Below are 15,806 nucleotides of genomic sequence, written 5' to 3'. Positions count from 1 at the left end.
AGCGAAGGACGTGGATACTAGAGAGTCTGGGGAACCCCAGTCAGGAACCCTCCTCTGCCCCATGAGCTTACATAGCACATTTTCAGTCACCCCCCTTCTGCTGTCCATTCTTATTCTTATTCCACAACAGAGAACATCCCGACTTTTGCTGTCCACCCTACTGCAGCTGCTATCGCATTAGCGGATGTTCCCCTTCAAAGGCCTAGCTCCTGGATTCAAATGACTAGAGGAGAACCTCAGCTTCCATTTAAAACAAAAATCCCTGTAAGTTTCTAACTCTCCTGGTTACAGCGGGTAGCTTGAAAATGTGAACCGGGGGCACCTGAAGAACCAGGAGACAAAGAACATAAGAACGGCCATATTGGGTCAGACCAACGATCCATCGAGCCCAGTATCCTGCCTTCCGACAGGGGCCAATGCCAGGTGCCCCAGAGGGAATGAACAGAACAAGGAATCATCAAGTGATCCATCCCCTGTCGTCCATTCCCAGCTCCTGGCAAACAGAGGCAAGGGACACCATCCCTGTCCATCCTGGCTAATAGCCATTAAAGGACTTTGAAGCCATCCTCCATGATTTTATCTGTTTTTTTTTTAACCCTGTTATAGTCTTGGCCTTCACAACATCCTCTGGCAAAGAGTTCCACAGGTTGACTGTGCATTGTGTGAAGAAATACTTCCTTTTGTTTGTTTTAAACCTGCTGCCTGTTATTTTCATTGGGTGACCCCTAGTTCTTGTGTTATGAGAAGGAGTAAATAACACTTCCCTATTCACTTTCTCCACACCAGTCATGATTTTATAGACCTCCATCATATCCCCTCTTAGTCATCACTTTTCCAAGATGAAAAGTCCCAGTCTTATTAATCTCTCCTCAAATGGCAGACGCTTCATATCCCTAATAATTTTTGTTGCCCTTCTCTGAACCTTTACCAATGTATCCTTTTTGAGATGGGGCGACCACATCTGCACGCACTATTCAAGATGTGGGCATACCAGGGATTTATAGGCAATATGATATTTTCTGTCTTATTATCTACCTCTTTCCTAATGATTCCCAACTTTCTGTTCACTTTTTGGCTGCTGCTGCACATTGAGTGGATGTTTTCAGAGATCTATCCACAGTGACGCCAAGATCTCTTTCTTGAGTGGTAACAGCTAATTCAGACCCCATCATTTTATATGGTTGGGATTCTGTTTTCCAATGTGCATTACTTTGCATTTATCAACATTGAATTTCATCTGCCATTTTGTTGCCCAGTCACCCAGTTTTGTGAGGTCCCTTTGTAACTCCTCCCAGTCTGCCAGGGACTTAACAGTCTTGAGTAGTTTTGTATCATCTGCAACCAAGCCCGCACATTTATCATTTTCCAAACAAATCTCCTGACTTTTAAGCCAATCTCTTGTGTTTTGCTGGCTCGGGATTGCGATACCGCTGCCGACCACAGTGCCCAGATCCCCAAAGACATTTAGGTGCCTCACACCCATGGATGAGGTGGGCCGAGGTTGGGGAAAGCGAGCTGTGAATGTTTGGATAGTGGAGTTGACGGTAAGATACTGGTCCAGGACACAAAGCATCTGGCCTCACTTCCGAGATCTGCCACAGACTTCCGGAATGACCTGGGTCAAGTCACACCAGGCCAGATTTGATGGCGATGGGACGACCAACTGAGGCCAGTTTTCCGAGCACTCGGCTCACTTGAAGGGCTACAGTTGCCCTAAGTACTCAGATTCCAGCAGCTCCTAACTTGGCAACGGTGATGACTGGTTCTTTGCATTGCCACAGCGTCTAGTAGCCCTGGTTCTGGGCCATGACCCCCTGGCACTAGGCGCTGGACAAAACACAGAAAAGGAGCTAACACCTGCCCTGCGGGGCTCAGGCCGCTCAGCTGTTTTGAAAAGCTGTCCCCGGTTGTGGGTGCTGAGCCCTGCTGAAAACTTGGCCATTTCTCTCTCTGGGCTCCCTGCCAGGAGCACGGCCGGGGGCTCAGATACTGCGGGCCGGGGGGCACTGAATGATTGTGCCAGGCTCCATCAGCGTAGTCTGTGGGCACCTCACAATCTTTACCGTACTTATCCTTACAGCCCCGTGCCCCTGGTGAGACAGGGCAGGGCTCTTATCCCCATTGTACAGGTGAGGAAATTGAGGCACAGCGAGGCCAAGTAACTTGCCCAAGCTCATCCAGGGAGTCTGCAGCAGAGCGGGGAGGCCAGCCTAGGGGGTCGCCCCGACCGCTGGCCCATCAGTCTCTATAATTACCCTGGCTACTCTGCCCCTACCAGAGCTGTGGGCCATTCTACTTGTCAATGGAAAACAAGTCGAATGCTATCAACAAACTTGGCCCCCTCCAGTCCCACAGCGTCAGAGTCACGAGGCCTTGCAGCCCCCACAGGAGATAAGCAGAGACAGCTTCATGGTTGATTTAACCCCCAGTGGAACCAAAAGCCCAAGGCGGCCTCAGAGGCTGAGCCCATGATTTGGGCAGACATTTTGGGCGTCGTCGGTCTCCTGCCATTGATCAGGGCTTCAGTGGAAAGCAGCAGACGCCAGAGTTCCAGAGCAAATTCTACCGAGTGGCAACAGCTGTGAATCCAGAGTCCCTCCACTGGCATAAGGGGCCATGCCATTGATGCCAGGGGAGTCACTCTGGATTTACACCAGAACTGAGATCCGAGTCTGATGCAGGTGCCACGGATTCCAGTGACTTCCTTCCGGGTGGATCAGAAGCGCACTGGAATTACTCCCGATTTAACTGAGAGCGGGGTCGGGGCCTGGCAAATTGGGGCTGGGGAGATTAAAATAGGATCAGCCCAAGGGCCTCCCCAACCCAGATCGCAGCCCCACCCCCAACAGCCCTCCCTCTCCAGGGCAGCCTCCCCCTGCAGCAACCACTCCAGCGATCCTACCTGGACCTGGTCCTAGCACCTCCAAGCAGGATATTAATGTCTGTGCCCGCCTGGCCGTCTACCTGATTCTCACAGGGAGTGGCGCAGTTGGGACTGGGGAGCGGGAGGTGGGGGAAATCTGGGATGGATGTTCTCAAACCCACCTTGCAGACATGAGGGTAATCCGGCACCTATGCACACCTCCCCCTTGCTGACGTGGGGGGGTGGGGGCCGCAAGCCCCAGACCCTCCTGGTAATCCCTGTGCTAGCCCCTTCTTCCTGTTGATATCATAGTGCTCTGTACGCCTGCACCCTCCCAAGACCCCTGAAGTGCTGACCTTTTTCACAAGGGAGGGGAAACTGAGGCACAGAGCTGGGACATGACTTGCCCCGAGGTAATGAAGAGTTTGTTTACACAGCAAAGAAAACCAAAGTGAGTCAGTGGAAGGGCTGGAAACAGAACCTAGGCCTCCCCTGCTCTAACCACTAGACCCCACTTCCCTTCCAGAGCTGGGACAGTGGAACCCCAGAGATCTGACTCCCAGGCCCTCTGCTCTAACCACTCATCTGCATTGCCTTCAGAGGAGCACGACTCCCACCAAGGAGAGACGCAGCAGGAATCCTCAGCAGGCAGAGCAACGAAATCCCCCTCTCAATGGAGAACAGGGTGTCCTGCATTATATCCAACTCTGATAAACCCTCTCAGCTCCTGGGGAGACGGGGAAGACGGTGTGTCCAGGGCAGAGGGGAGCTTCCAGGCCCGTGGTGTGCTGGGCAGAGACCTGGCTGGTTCTGGGAATAGGGCGGCAGATCCAGGGCACGTCCCCTGTCAGTTACCCTCTGCAGGCCAAGCCGGGCGGGCAGGGAGGACAGAGGAAGCGCTGAAAGCTGTCAGAACTAGATGGCTTGCATGCAATGAGTTCCTGAGGAGATCAGGCATCTGCAGCACAACCCCCCCCCTGCAGCTGGCACTCTCTGGCCCCGGGCTGGCAGCCCCAGCAGTGGATTGAATGGGCTAACCCCACCTCAGCCCCCCCAATGTCCCCTCCGCTGGACTTAGCGGCACATCGGCAGGGAAAAGCTCGCCCTGGCACTGCCCTGGTGTAGACAAGGCTCAGTGTCAGGGCCTGTCCCACTGGTACCGCGCAGTGTGCCGACCCAGACAGCTGTGCATTCTGCGAGCATTCGGCAAGCAGCAGTCCCGCCCTGGGGCTGCGAGCCCCTAAGGAAAGGGCCTGCCCCTTTCACTGTCTGTACCTACAGCTCCTAGCACAGGGGAATCTTGACTGAGGCCCCTAGGCGGGGCTGCAATAGACACAAAGAACAGCAACAGGTGGGCTAATGGGCCTTGGCATCCCTGACCTCGGGTTCAGCTCACTCGACAATAACTAGCACACCTCCCCCCCCTTGCTCTTCGGGCTCCGAGCAACAGACCTAATAAAACAAATGTCTGTCAGAAGATCCTCTCCACCCCGCCTTGATCCACTTAACATTTTCCACTGGCAATAAAAAAAAAAAAAAAAAAAGAAAGCTAAAAATATCTACCCCGCCCAGCGAGCACGAATCGCCACAAAGGCACAGCAAAGGAGGAGGCCAGACGTCGCTTAACAAACCCCAGGTTTTCAGCTCTCTCGGGCAAACCACAGAGTCTGAGATTTTAAGGCAGGGGCCGTTATGAGCTTCCCCGGCCAAAGAGCCTCTGGGATCAAGCCCATAGCATCTGGTCGAGCGATGGCTTGGCTTTTAAATAGCCAGCCAGTCTTGAGTTAAAAGCCTTCCAGGGAGGGAGAAGCCACCTCATCCCAAGGCGAGCTGTCCCAGTGGCTAATCACCCTGCCTGCTCACCATGTGAACCTTATTTCTAGGCTGCTGTCTGGCTTCACTTGCCAGCCACTCCCTTTGGGGTTTCCTCTCGCCACTAGATCGAAGAGTCGCCGACTCTAAAAATCACCCAGGCCCAGATCACACCTCCCCCTTCACCTTCTCCTGGATAACCCGGAAGCCTGAGCTTCTCCAGTCTCTCCCGCTGGTGGGGGCTCCAGACCCTGGGTTATTCCTGCAGCTTGGGTCTGAACCCTCCCCAAAGACACGACAGGCCTGGGCGGGCTTGGCCAGGCAGGCGGGACACCTAAATCAGGGCCGGTTTCCCCAGGGGGCTCGGCAGGTGGCTGTTCCCACCGCTAAGCTGTGTTTTGCTCTTGTGACCCGCCGCTGAGATGCCCGAATGGGAGCCAAGCTCTTCTGAAACTCAGAGGGAGCGGGTCGCTCGGAAATCCAGCCCTTTGACCCGGGAGTGCCAGCCACTTGGGGACTGTGAATTAATTCGCCCAGCTGTTTGGTATTCGCCTCATCCTCATGTGACAGAAGGGGAAACCAAGGCACAGAAAGGGCACTGACTTGCCCAAAGTTACGCTGGGCAAAAGCAGCAGAGCTGGGAAGAAAACCCAGGAGCCCTGATTCCCAGGCCCCTGCTCTAGACATCCCCCCAGACCCAAGAATAGAATCCAGGAGTCCTGATTCCCAGTCTTCTGCTGTAACCACTGGACCCCACTCCCTTTTTTTATAAGAGCCACCTTCCTTCTTTCTTTTCACTCCCCCCATCAGTTCATTCTCTCGCTGAACCAGCTGCTAGCGAGCTCAGAGCAAGTGACGAGCGTGCGGGCCACAGTGTGGGAGCGTGTGCCAGGCACGTGTATGTCAGCACTGGCGTGAGCGGCCTTGACACGAGCCGTCCATAGTGCTCGGGCAGGGCCTGGGGAGGCCGGCTCTGTAAAATATTCATGAGAAAAATACACTCTTTTTCTTCGTAGCTAGAGTCCGGAGACTAATCGTCGCTCCCTGCCAACGAGAGCGCTGTGGAGGGCAGCGAGGTGGAAAAGCGGTTTTGCTCCAGCCGGCCCTCCCAGAGGCGCCCCATTGCCAGCCCCATTGCCAGCAGCCAGAGGTCTGCCAGACCCTCTGCCTCTCGCAGCCGCTCCTGATGGAAGCCGGGCACACTGCGGGGTCCTCAGCTGGGATGTCGCCAACACTGCCTCCTTATTGCCTTGGACCAGCTGGGGAGCTGACCCTGCCCATGAACCACCCTCACTTGCTCCGGGGTGGATCCGGGGTGCGCATGTTTTGCTCCAATCCCCTACTTATGTGGCCCAGCTGTAGCCATCTGATCCCCCGTCTCCCCTCCCCTGAGCCCTTCCCAGCCTGCCCTGGATCTAGTCTTACACCCGCCCCCTTATAAAGAAGCCATACCCTCCTTGTACGGATGGGGAAACCGAGGCACAGGGTGAGTATGAGCCGGATCCTAATCCCCCGACTCATGCCTGCATCCCAAGTCACCCCTCTGAGATCGGTGGGTGGCTCCCAGAGGAAGGATTGACTCAGCTTGGGGCAGGGTGCAGCAGCCTTGGCCAAGGAGGCAGAGCCAGATAATTTCAGCCAGACCTCCTGCATCCTAGCCCCGCTGCCTTAGCCTCAAGGCCATTCTCCCTCCCTCCCTCCTCCCCCGACCTGGGGACTGCTGCCCTGTAGAGCCCTCCTCCTGCACCGGCTAGCCCAGGGAGGTGCCCCAGCCCAGGGAGCACAGAAGCCTTCCCTGCCATGCTAACAACCCACTAGAAACCTCCTCGGGAAAGGGCAAGTTGCCTAGGGGTCACCACGAGTGGGCCAAACCCAGAGGCCGCCAGCACCAGAAGCTCCCTGGCGGGTAGCAGTAGTAAACTCTTATCCTCTGCGGGAACGCGTGGAACACCTGCTGAGCCAGCTACACCCGGATCCCAGCCGGGGCAGGCTGTACCGCCACCAATTCCAGAGTTGGGTTCCAGGGTCTGCCAGCCCCTCTGCCCCCCTGGGGTCAGCGTGCACAGAGCTAAGAGAAATCCACCCCTGGGCACCAGGCCCGGCCCAAGACCTGGGCCCTGGTAGAGCCAGGGGCTTGGGCAGGCCCAGCGGTGAGCGCACAGTGCCACGGAGCCACCAGCTCTGTGATTGGGCCCCGTGGCTGGGGGTGTCCTGCTCTGGGGAAGGTCATTAAGGGGTTGCACGGGGGAAGGGGCAGTGGCCTCCTCCCAGGCTGCTGGTCAGCATTGCCCCTTGTGGAGACAGAACTCTGTGGGGGGGGCCTGTCCTGCCCTGGCCAGTTGGCACAGAGCCCGCGCCACCTTTCTACATCGGAGCCCCCAGAGGTGTGGGCCTGGGAGAGCTTGCCCCACGGCATGGCTCTGAGCCAGGGGGAAAGGACCAGGCTCCTGGTTTGACAAGTGGGACCAAGCAGAGGGTAAAACCTTCTCTACTCAGACTTGATTGCTCAGGGGAAGGGGGCATTGCACCTCGTTATCCCGCAGTAACGACCCCAGACTCCAGCCTGGCCCCGTACAGGACTCTGTGAGCCCCAGCACACGACAGTATCTTCAGCAAGGGGCTGCCCAGGGCAGATCTGCCAGGGCCTAGCCAAGGAGGGTCCCTTCTGCCTTAGCTCCCAAGGTACCTTCCTCCCAGAAGCAATGGCTGCTGAATCCCTGCTCTGGTGAAGCCAAGAGCATGAAGCCGGGTTTATCCTATGCTCCACCCGGGGCCCAATCCAGCGTGGGTGCTGAGCACTCTCAGCTCTTCCTGAACTCAAGGTGTTCAGCATGGCACAGGATTGAACCCTCAGTGCCCAGCTCAGCGTGTCAGGGGCTGGGCAGATACTGAGCCCTTTGGCAAAGCTGGTGCCAACAGTGGGTACGGCACAACTGGAAATCTGCCCTGTAATCCGTCCAATCGTGTCCAAGCCAAAACCCACTGAAGTCAACGGGAGTATAACGATGCTGAGGACATCACAGGCCTGGGACCTACGCATGCATTTGGGTCAAGCCCTTAACGATGACATCTTATAGCCACTCAATCTGCAGCTCTTTGTTTGACCAGCCCCCCCGTCCTCTGAAGAGATGAGCATTTATTGGGGTTAAAACCATTCACTGTTTTTTTTTTAAAGTCCCCTTTTGAGAAACTGAGTTTCCCCCACTCGGGTTTTTGGCCCTAAATCTGGAACGGGAGCGGTACCAAAAAACTGCCGTTAAAAAAGAATAATCAAACGCATTTACGGTTCAGCCTCAAAACTGTTTCAGCTGGGGCCGCCCCGATCATTCAGATTCCACTGCTGCTGGAAAGCCGGATTTCTCTCTTCCCTTCCCCCGCCCTTGCAACGTACGTGAACAACAAAACCCCAGCCCAGCCCAGCAGCTGGGGTTAGAGCAAAGCTTCCTAATCGCCGGGACGATAATTATTTGAATCCTGCAAACTCTTGGTTAGTAGGTGTCGTGCTGGCTAGCCCCTGGGCTTCCATGGCACTGCTTGTATCAGGAAGTGCTACACCTGGTTAGGCTCCTGGACTGGGCCTTAGCTGATGTAAACTCTATGGGGGCATGGCCTTTGCCTTCATCCCAAAGCACCTAGCGCTGTCATTGCTACAGAAATAAAGAAGGATCTAGTCCAGTGGCTCTCAACCTTTGCAGACGACTGTACCCCTTTCTGGAGTCTGATTTGTCTCGCATACCCCCAAGTCTCACCTCACTTAAAAGCGACTTGCTTAGAAAACCAGACATAAAAATACAGGCATGTCCCAGCCCCACTATTACTGAACAATTGCTGACTTTCTCATTTTTACCATAGAATTATAAAATAAAGCAATTGGAAGATAAATATGGTACTTACATTTCAGAGTAGAGAATACAGAGCAGTATAAACAAGTCACTGTCTGTATGAAATGTTAGTTGGTACTGATTTGGCTGGTGCTTTTTATGTCACCTGTTGTAAAACTAGGCAAATATCTAGATGAGTTGCTGTCCCCCGTGGAAGACCTTTGAGTACCCCGGGTTGAGAACCCCTAATCTAGTCCATAGCGGTTCCTCTGGATGCTGGTTATTGGAGTCAGAAACTCTTCATATTCGCATTGGCTCCCTCTCCTCCCAAAGATGCTCCATTTTGATTCCCTGAATTTGTCAGCTTTGCCAACCCCAGCGGTGTATCTCAGCCCCCCACACCCGAGTTTCTCTTGTGCTGGTGAGCCAGGGAAAACAACCAATGCCGAGTTTGTGTCACATTAGCCCAGTTCCACCCTGCTACATCTTCCCCCGCTGGGACTGCCTGGAAATGGAAGCTTCTTTCACACCTTTAATAATTTAAACATCTTTGTTATGTAAGGAGGTTTGGTTGGTTTTTAAAGCACAAAACTCTTGTCCTGGAGCATTCTCTGTTTTGCGACTTGCATATAAATCATTTGCATTTGTATTTGATAAAATAATTAGTCGCGCCTAAGGGGACCCGCTTGGTTTAGTGAAAATCCGAGCGATTGTTCATCTGTGGTTTTTTGGTAATGTTCAAACCTTCCTGCCTTCCAGTCCTATAACCACTCTCACTCTCGGGGTTAGAACTGAAGTTTTAAACCCATAGAGCAATAAGAAGACCCAACAGCCGGCTCTGAAGTCAGAGCCTGGTTGTTATTGTTGATGTTTTCCACATGTACCAGCTGTAAAAATATGCTAAGGGCCAGATTCTCAGCTGAGAGGAATGGGCATAGCATCTACTGAAGTCAGTGGGGCTACTCTGATTTACATCAGTGCTGGATCTTTCTCTCCTCAGTTTACAAAAATATCAGCCAATGTACCTGATTTATAAAGGGGTAAAATAAAACCCGTTTTCCTACACTTTGATCTCCTCTCTTTTTCACACATTATACAGTGACTAATCTTTCCCAGCCAGCCTCCATCCCTAGGGCTGAATCCCTCAATCCAACTCAAAATACCCTCCGAGAAAGCCGGGTTTCCACAATTGCTTTAATTCTGGGCTTGTAAAAATGGAATGTTATCAAATTCTAGAAAATGATCTTATGCGAATCGCCTCCTTAGCTAATCCTGCCCTGCCTTCTCTTTTGTTTTCAGGAATATTCCCAGAGCAGGATTTTTCACCCATGCAATTTGGAACTTTCTTTTGAATTAAGAAATTGGCCAGAGCCCTTGTTTAATTTGCCCCTGGATCTATTTCACATGCTGATCTGCAGCCCCCCCCCCCATTCTGCTTTTTAAAGACCGCTTGCTCCCTCCCTAATACAGAGCAGTGTGTTTAAAAAAGAAGACAAGAAATTAACCAGCAGAGACAAATTTAGCTCTGACCTAGAGGCCTCAGGCTGAAGACAGGCCTCCTTTAGCAGAAGCGAAGGATATGCCATTTGGCAAGATCACGAGAAGTGGGTTGGGGGGCGGGGGGACGACAGACGGTCTGTTTATACAGGAGGAAAGGAATCATGAGGGAACAGTCAAAGCCCAGCCTGGGTATTTGGGATCAGAACCTCACAAGTTTTACCTTTGCTTCCTCTGGCCCAGAGTTACACAAGTGGCGAATATTCACTGGGTTTGGGACTCAGATGATAACTCAATCCCTGTGCTAAATGGAGACTCAAAGGTGTCCGGGGCAGAAGGAAATGGGGTCACAACCCCCCCCCCCACACACACACAGGGCCTGACTCTCTCCAGTGCAAAACTACCCCACTGGAGTCAGGGTGAGGTGGCGGAGAACTGTCCCTTCCCCCGCTCCAACCCCACTCCCTAAACAAATTGCACATACAAACCCCCGGCCTCTATCCATGACGCCTCTCATCTGATTGTACCTCCTGCCATCTGCTACCATCTCACTCTCGCTGCAAACAGCTCATTGTTGCGTGGCCTCCCCCCTCTCTAAGCCCTGACATTTTAATATGCATGGCCATTTCGCATGGCCCCGACTTTCTCTGCCCTCCTGGCCACAGCTGATCTGATCTCCCCCGACATCCCCAAGTCTCCTTTTTTCTCAGGCTGCTCTTGCTTTGTCATTTCATAGTCAGTTTTCTCCCCCCCCCCCGCCATCCCATTGTTGTTCTTGCAGCCTGGGCCTGGCTCACTTACCTTTGTGCATGCCCGTGTATTTGTCCTTAATCACTGTCAACTCGTAGATCTTCCCAAATTGCTCAAAGATGGGCTTGAGATCCTTCTCCTCCAAATTCCGTGGGATCTGCCCGACGAAAAGTTTAATGGCATCGGGTTCCTTCATTGGTCCAAAGGGGCGAATCTGGGGGGCGAGCTTCGAATCGCCTACCCAGCCCCAGCGGAGGAAGCGAGAACACAATCCCAGCCTTGACTACGGTCCCAACACTGCCCAGCGGCGAACCAAACAAAGGGAGCAGAGGCGGATTGGTGGCTCTGGATGCTTGAACCGGGATCTTCCAAATCTGTAAAAAAAAAAAAAAAGTGGGTTTTTTGGGGGTGGTGGTGGGGGGGGAGGGGGATTCCTCCCTGTTGCCTTCTTGCTGTCTCTGATTTTTTTTACCTTTAAAAAATAAAAAATCCGGATTTTTTTTTTGGTGCAAAAAACACAAATTAAATCATCATCGGTAAAAAAGAAAAAGAAAAAAAAATCAACTCTGAAGAATCTTGCAATTCCGCCTCCTTGGACCCGAGCTCTTAGCAATGTCACAGCCCTGGCGCGAATACTTTTGATCTATTAATTACAGAGCTTGCAAAGCAGTTAATTAGTTTATTGATTAACTTTCCTTGAAGAGGCTGAGACCAGTGTAAAATCTTGGGGGTGGGTGGGGAGGGGGTGGGTTTTTTTTTCTTAAAAAAAAAAATGTATATAAATAAATAAATAAATAAATTATCGATTCATGTCTTCCTTCTCCTTTTCCCCCCCCTCCCACCCCTTTTCCAAGCTGGATTTCAGCCGCTTTTGCTGGATTTCTCCCTTTAATGGATCTTGAGCTCTGATTCAAATCTCTTCTTTACCAACAGAACCCTCCTCTCCAGACCGCCCCCCTTCCCTGACAAATAATGATGTCAGATTTAGGGACCGGGAGCAAACTCCCAGCCCCGGGAGAGACGCAGGCAGGCAGGCAGGGAGGCAGGCAAGCAGGGAGGTTCAGTGCCACAGAAAACGACAGGTTAGGTCAACCGATGTAAATAAATACAGGCCCGGACAGAAAAACAGAGACCCTGGCTTGTTACCGGAACTGCTTGTGCTGTTCTTCTAAGGGCCGCTTCCTGAGAAGCCAGTGTAGATGGTCTATATAGGGAAATACTGCACCATATGAGATCAGATCATACAACACAGAACACCCCCACAGATACTCTAGTTTGAGTTTATTAGGTGTGCACACGTACATGCATGTGCATATACGGGCCACGGCTTTCACAAGTGATGAGTGGTTTTGGGTGCCTCAATACTGGGGCTGCCCAAGTGGAGACCCACTGAAAGGGTCCAGACATGCAGGAGCTTCAATCTCTTTTAGGAGCCTCAAGTGTAAGCCAGTAATAGAGGCCCCCATAATCATGGATCTCTTTTGAAAACCTTGGCTTCTCTATCTATTCCTAGATCAGGGGTGGGCAAATCTTTTGGCCCAAAGGCCACATCTGGGTATGGAAATTGTATGGTGGGCCATGAATGCTCCCAAAATTGGGGTTGGGGTGCAGAAGAGGGTGAGGGCTCTGGCTGGGGGTGCCGGCTCTGGGGTGGGGCCAGAAATGGGGAGTTCAGGGAGCTGGAGGAGTCTCCAGGCTGGGGCAGGGAGTTGGGGCGTGGGAGCAGGTCAGGAGTGCAAGCTCTAGGCGGCGCTTACCTCAAGCAGCTCCTGGAAGCAGTGGCATGTCCCCCCTCCAGCTCCTATGCAGAGGTGCAGCCAGGCGGCCCTGCGCACTGCCCCACCCGCAGGCGCCACCCCTGCAGCTCCCATTTGCCACAGTTCCCAGCCAATGGGAGCTGCAGAGGTGGTGTTTGGGGTGGAAGCAGCACGTGGAGCCCCCTGGCTACCCCTAAATGTAGGAGCTGGAGGGGGGACATGCTGTTGCTTCCGGGAGCCTCGGCATGGGTGCCCAGCATGGCCTCCAACCCCACTCTCTGGTTGGAGCACGGGAGCCCCAGACTCTGCTCCCCAGCAGGAGCTTGAGGGCCGGATGTGGCCTGTGGGCTGTAGTTTGCCCACCTCTGCCCGACATCATACAGCCAGAAGGGGCCATTGGGGTCATCTAGTCTCACCTCCTGCATCACACAGGCCAGAGAACTGCCCTGAATAAATTCCTGTTTGAAATAGAGCAGGTCTTTTAGAAAAAAGATCCAATCTCTATTTAAAAATTGCCAGGAGAATCCACCAGCCCCCTTGGTAAATTGTTCCAAGGATTAATTAAACATGTGCATGTTATTTCTAGTCTGAATTGGTCTCGCTTCAACTTCCAGCCATTGGATTTTGTTAGACCTTTGTTGGCTGGACTGAAGACCCCGTTATTATCAAATTTCTGTCCCCCATGTAGATACTTATAAACTGTGATCAAATAACCCCTTAACTTTCTCTTTGTTAAGCTAAATAGACTGAGCTCTTTGAGTCTATCGTTATAAGGCAGGTTTTACAATCCTTTAATCATTCTTCTGGCTCTTCTCTGACCCCTCTGCAATTTATCAACATCCTTCTTGAATTCTGAACATCAGAACTAGACGCTGAATTCCAGCCCTGGTCACACCAGTGCTGTGTGCCTGTGTATTTTGTGTGTGTGTATTTGCATTAATAAATGTAATATAATACAATACAATATACTACACAGGCTTACATCTCTCAAGTCCCTTTTCTTTTTGAACTGCCTCACCACACTACACACCTGGCACTAGGGAAATGCAGCCACCTCTGGGGTGGGGAGCATCAGCAGCTTGCTGAACATCACAGGAAGAGGAGATTTTGGCTAAGTATCCCAGGACCAGCACCTGCTCTTAGGTAGTATGGCGCTGCTGTAATGCAGTTAATTAAGGAGAAAAGGAGATGAGGCCGACCAAGGAAGGGAGTTGGTATCTGGAAGCCGATGCCTTTTTAGTTTGGGGGATAATCTGCACAAAAATGGCTTGAGAAATTACTAGAAATGCCTATTTTATTATTATTTAAACCGTTTACCAAAGCGAACGCCACCTGCTGGGGCTTGTGTGTGTGTGTGTGTGTGTGTGTGTGTGTGTGTGTGTGTGTAACACGGGACACAGTTCTAAGCATCACCCTGATAAAGCCTCACCACTGTACCATTTTGTATTTACCGTCCATCCCCTGGCCACAAGGAAGTGGGGCTCAGTACAGAGGTAGGTCTCGTTAATCCACTTTGACAGACGTGGAAACTGAGTCAAGGCCACACTTGGGAGCTGAGAGTAGAACCCAGGTGTCCTACCCCCCACTGCCCAAAGTACTATGTTACACTCCCACTTCCAAGGTGGGAATGGAACCCAGCACTCGTGACCCTCAGTCCCCTGCTATAGCCACTGAAGACCGCACTTCCCCCAGAGAACCCAGGAGTCCTGATGTCCAGGCCCTTGCTTGGGCTGCTAGATCCACCCAAGCTGGACGAGAACCCAGGAGTCTGGATGTCTGCTCCCCTGCCATAAGTACCCCACCCTCCATGCCCAGCTACAGAACCTAGGGATCTTGAGTCCCTGTGCCCTGCTCTAACCACTGGACCACACTTCCCCAGTGGCAGAGAGAAATCTGCAGCCCCCACTCCCAGCCCTGCTCTGAGCACTAGGCTACGCTGCCTCCTAAGAGCCACAAGCATGGAGCAGCCTCCTCCTGCTGAGAATTTGTCGAGAGTCCCTTAGCCTGTCCCGGCGCACTGCCCATTGTTCGCGGAGCTGTCCGCGGTGCTGAAGCCCAGCTGGGCCTCCGCGGAGCGAGCCGGGCCGAGCGGCGCCGGGAGCCGGGATCGGCCGGGCCGGACCCCCGGCTTGGCTTCCCTGAAACCACAGACCCACACACAGACCCACACACCCGGCGGAGACACACGCACACACAGAGAGCAACACACACACACACAGACCCACAGACAGACGTACACACCCGGCGGAGATACACACTCACACACACACACACACACACACACAGCAACACACAGATCCACACACAAACATACACACCCAGAGGAGATACACGCACACACACAGAGCAACACACACACACACACACACACAGATCCACACACAAACATACACACCCGGAGGAGATACACGTGCACACACACACACACACAGACCCACAGACAGACGTACACACCCGGAGGAGATACACACACACACACACACAGAGCAACACACACACACACACAGCAACACACAGATACACACACAAACATACACACCCGGCGGAGACACACGCATGCACACACACACACACACACAGAGCAACACACTCACACACAGACCCACAGACAGACGTACACACCCGGAGGAGATACACGCACACACACAAAGAGCAGCACCCACACACACACGAGATATACACAGCAACACACAGATACACACACAAACATACACACCCAGAGGAGATACACGCACACACACAGAGCAATGCACACAGAGGAGATTCACACAGCAATGCACACAGAGGAGATTCACACAGCAACACACACACAGATGTACACACACAACACACACAGATGCACACACAGAGCTGCACGTACAGCAATACACAGCGATATGCACATACAGATACACACAGAAACAAACACACCCGGAGGAGATACACACACACACCCAGATACAACAACACACTCACACACATGGATACACACAGAGAGATGCATGCAGAGCAAAACACACATATAAAGATGATACACACACAGGTACACACAGATATGCACCTATTCATAGATACACAGTGATACATAAACGTGGCAACACACATATAAAGGAGATTTATACACACAGAGATACACACACACACACACACGCACACGCACACACATGCGTGATTTAAATCCTAATCAAATCAGAGTAACAGAGACGGGGAGATGCCCTGCTGGGAGCTGGCAGCTGTGGGAAGTGGGTTTCAGAGAAAATGATCTGGGGCTGCAGCCCCCCCCCCCACTCACTGGTTGCTAAAAATAAAAAGAAAGGGCCCTTTGGA

The 15,806-nt window shown here is 52.6% G+C and overlaps 1 protein-coding gene across 11 annotated transcripts in view; it reads right to left on the bottom strand.

Moving 5' to 3' along the window:
* Window positions 1–11,667, bottom strand: part of CELF3 (CUGBP Elav-like family member 3) — a 47,392-nt gene extending 35,725 nt beyond the window's left edge. For 10 of the 11 annotated variants that reach the window (XM_073322559.2, XM_073322566.2, XM_073322565.2 and 7 more), the window contains exons 1-2: window positions 11,216–11,667; window positions 10,795–11,117 (exon numbers count right to left, since the gene is read on the bottom strand). In XM_073322559.2, the coding sequence (XP_073178660.1) occupies window positions 10,795–10,939 (145 nt within the window). In that variant the 5' untranslated portion in view covers window positions 10,940–11,117; window positions 11,216–11,667. Of the gene's footprint in view, window positions 1–8,569; window positions 8,878–10,794; window positions 11,118–11,215 lie in introns of those variants that run through there. The other variant, XM_073322570.2, reaches the window with a different exon arrangement.
* Window positions 11,668–15,806: the final 4,139 nt, after the last annotated feature.

Source organism: Lepidochelys kempii, chromosome 24 (genome assembly GCF_965140285.1).
Source record: "Lepidochelys kempii isolate rLepKem1 chromosome 24, rLepKem1.hap1, whole genome shotgun sequence".
NCBI classification, from domain to species: domain Eukaryota; kingdom Metazoa; phylum Chordata; order Testudines; family Cheloniidae; genus Lepidochelys; species Lepidochelys kempii.
Note: the sequence above shows the minus strand (reverse complement) of the source record. Positions and strands in the feature narration are given on the sequence as shown.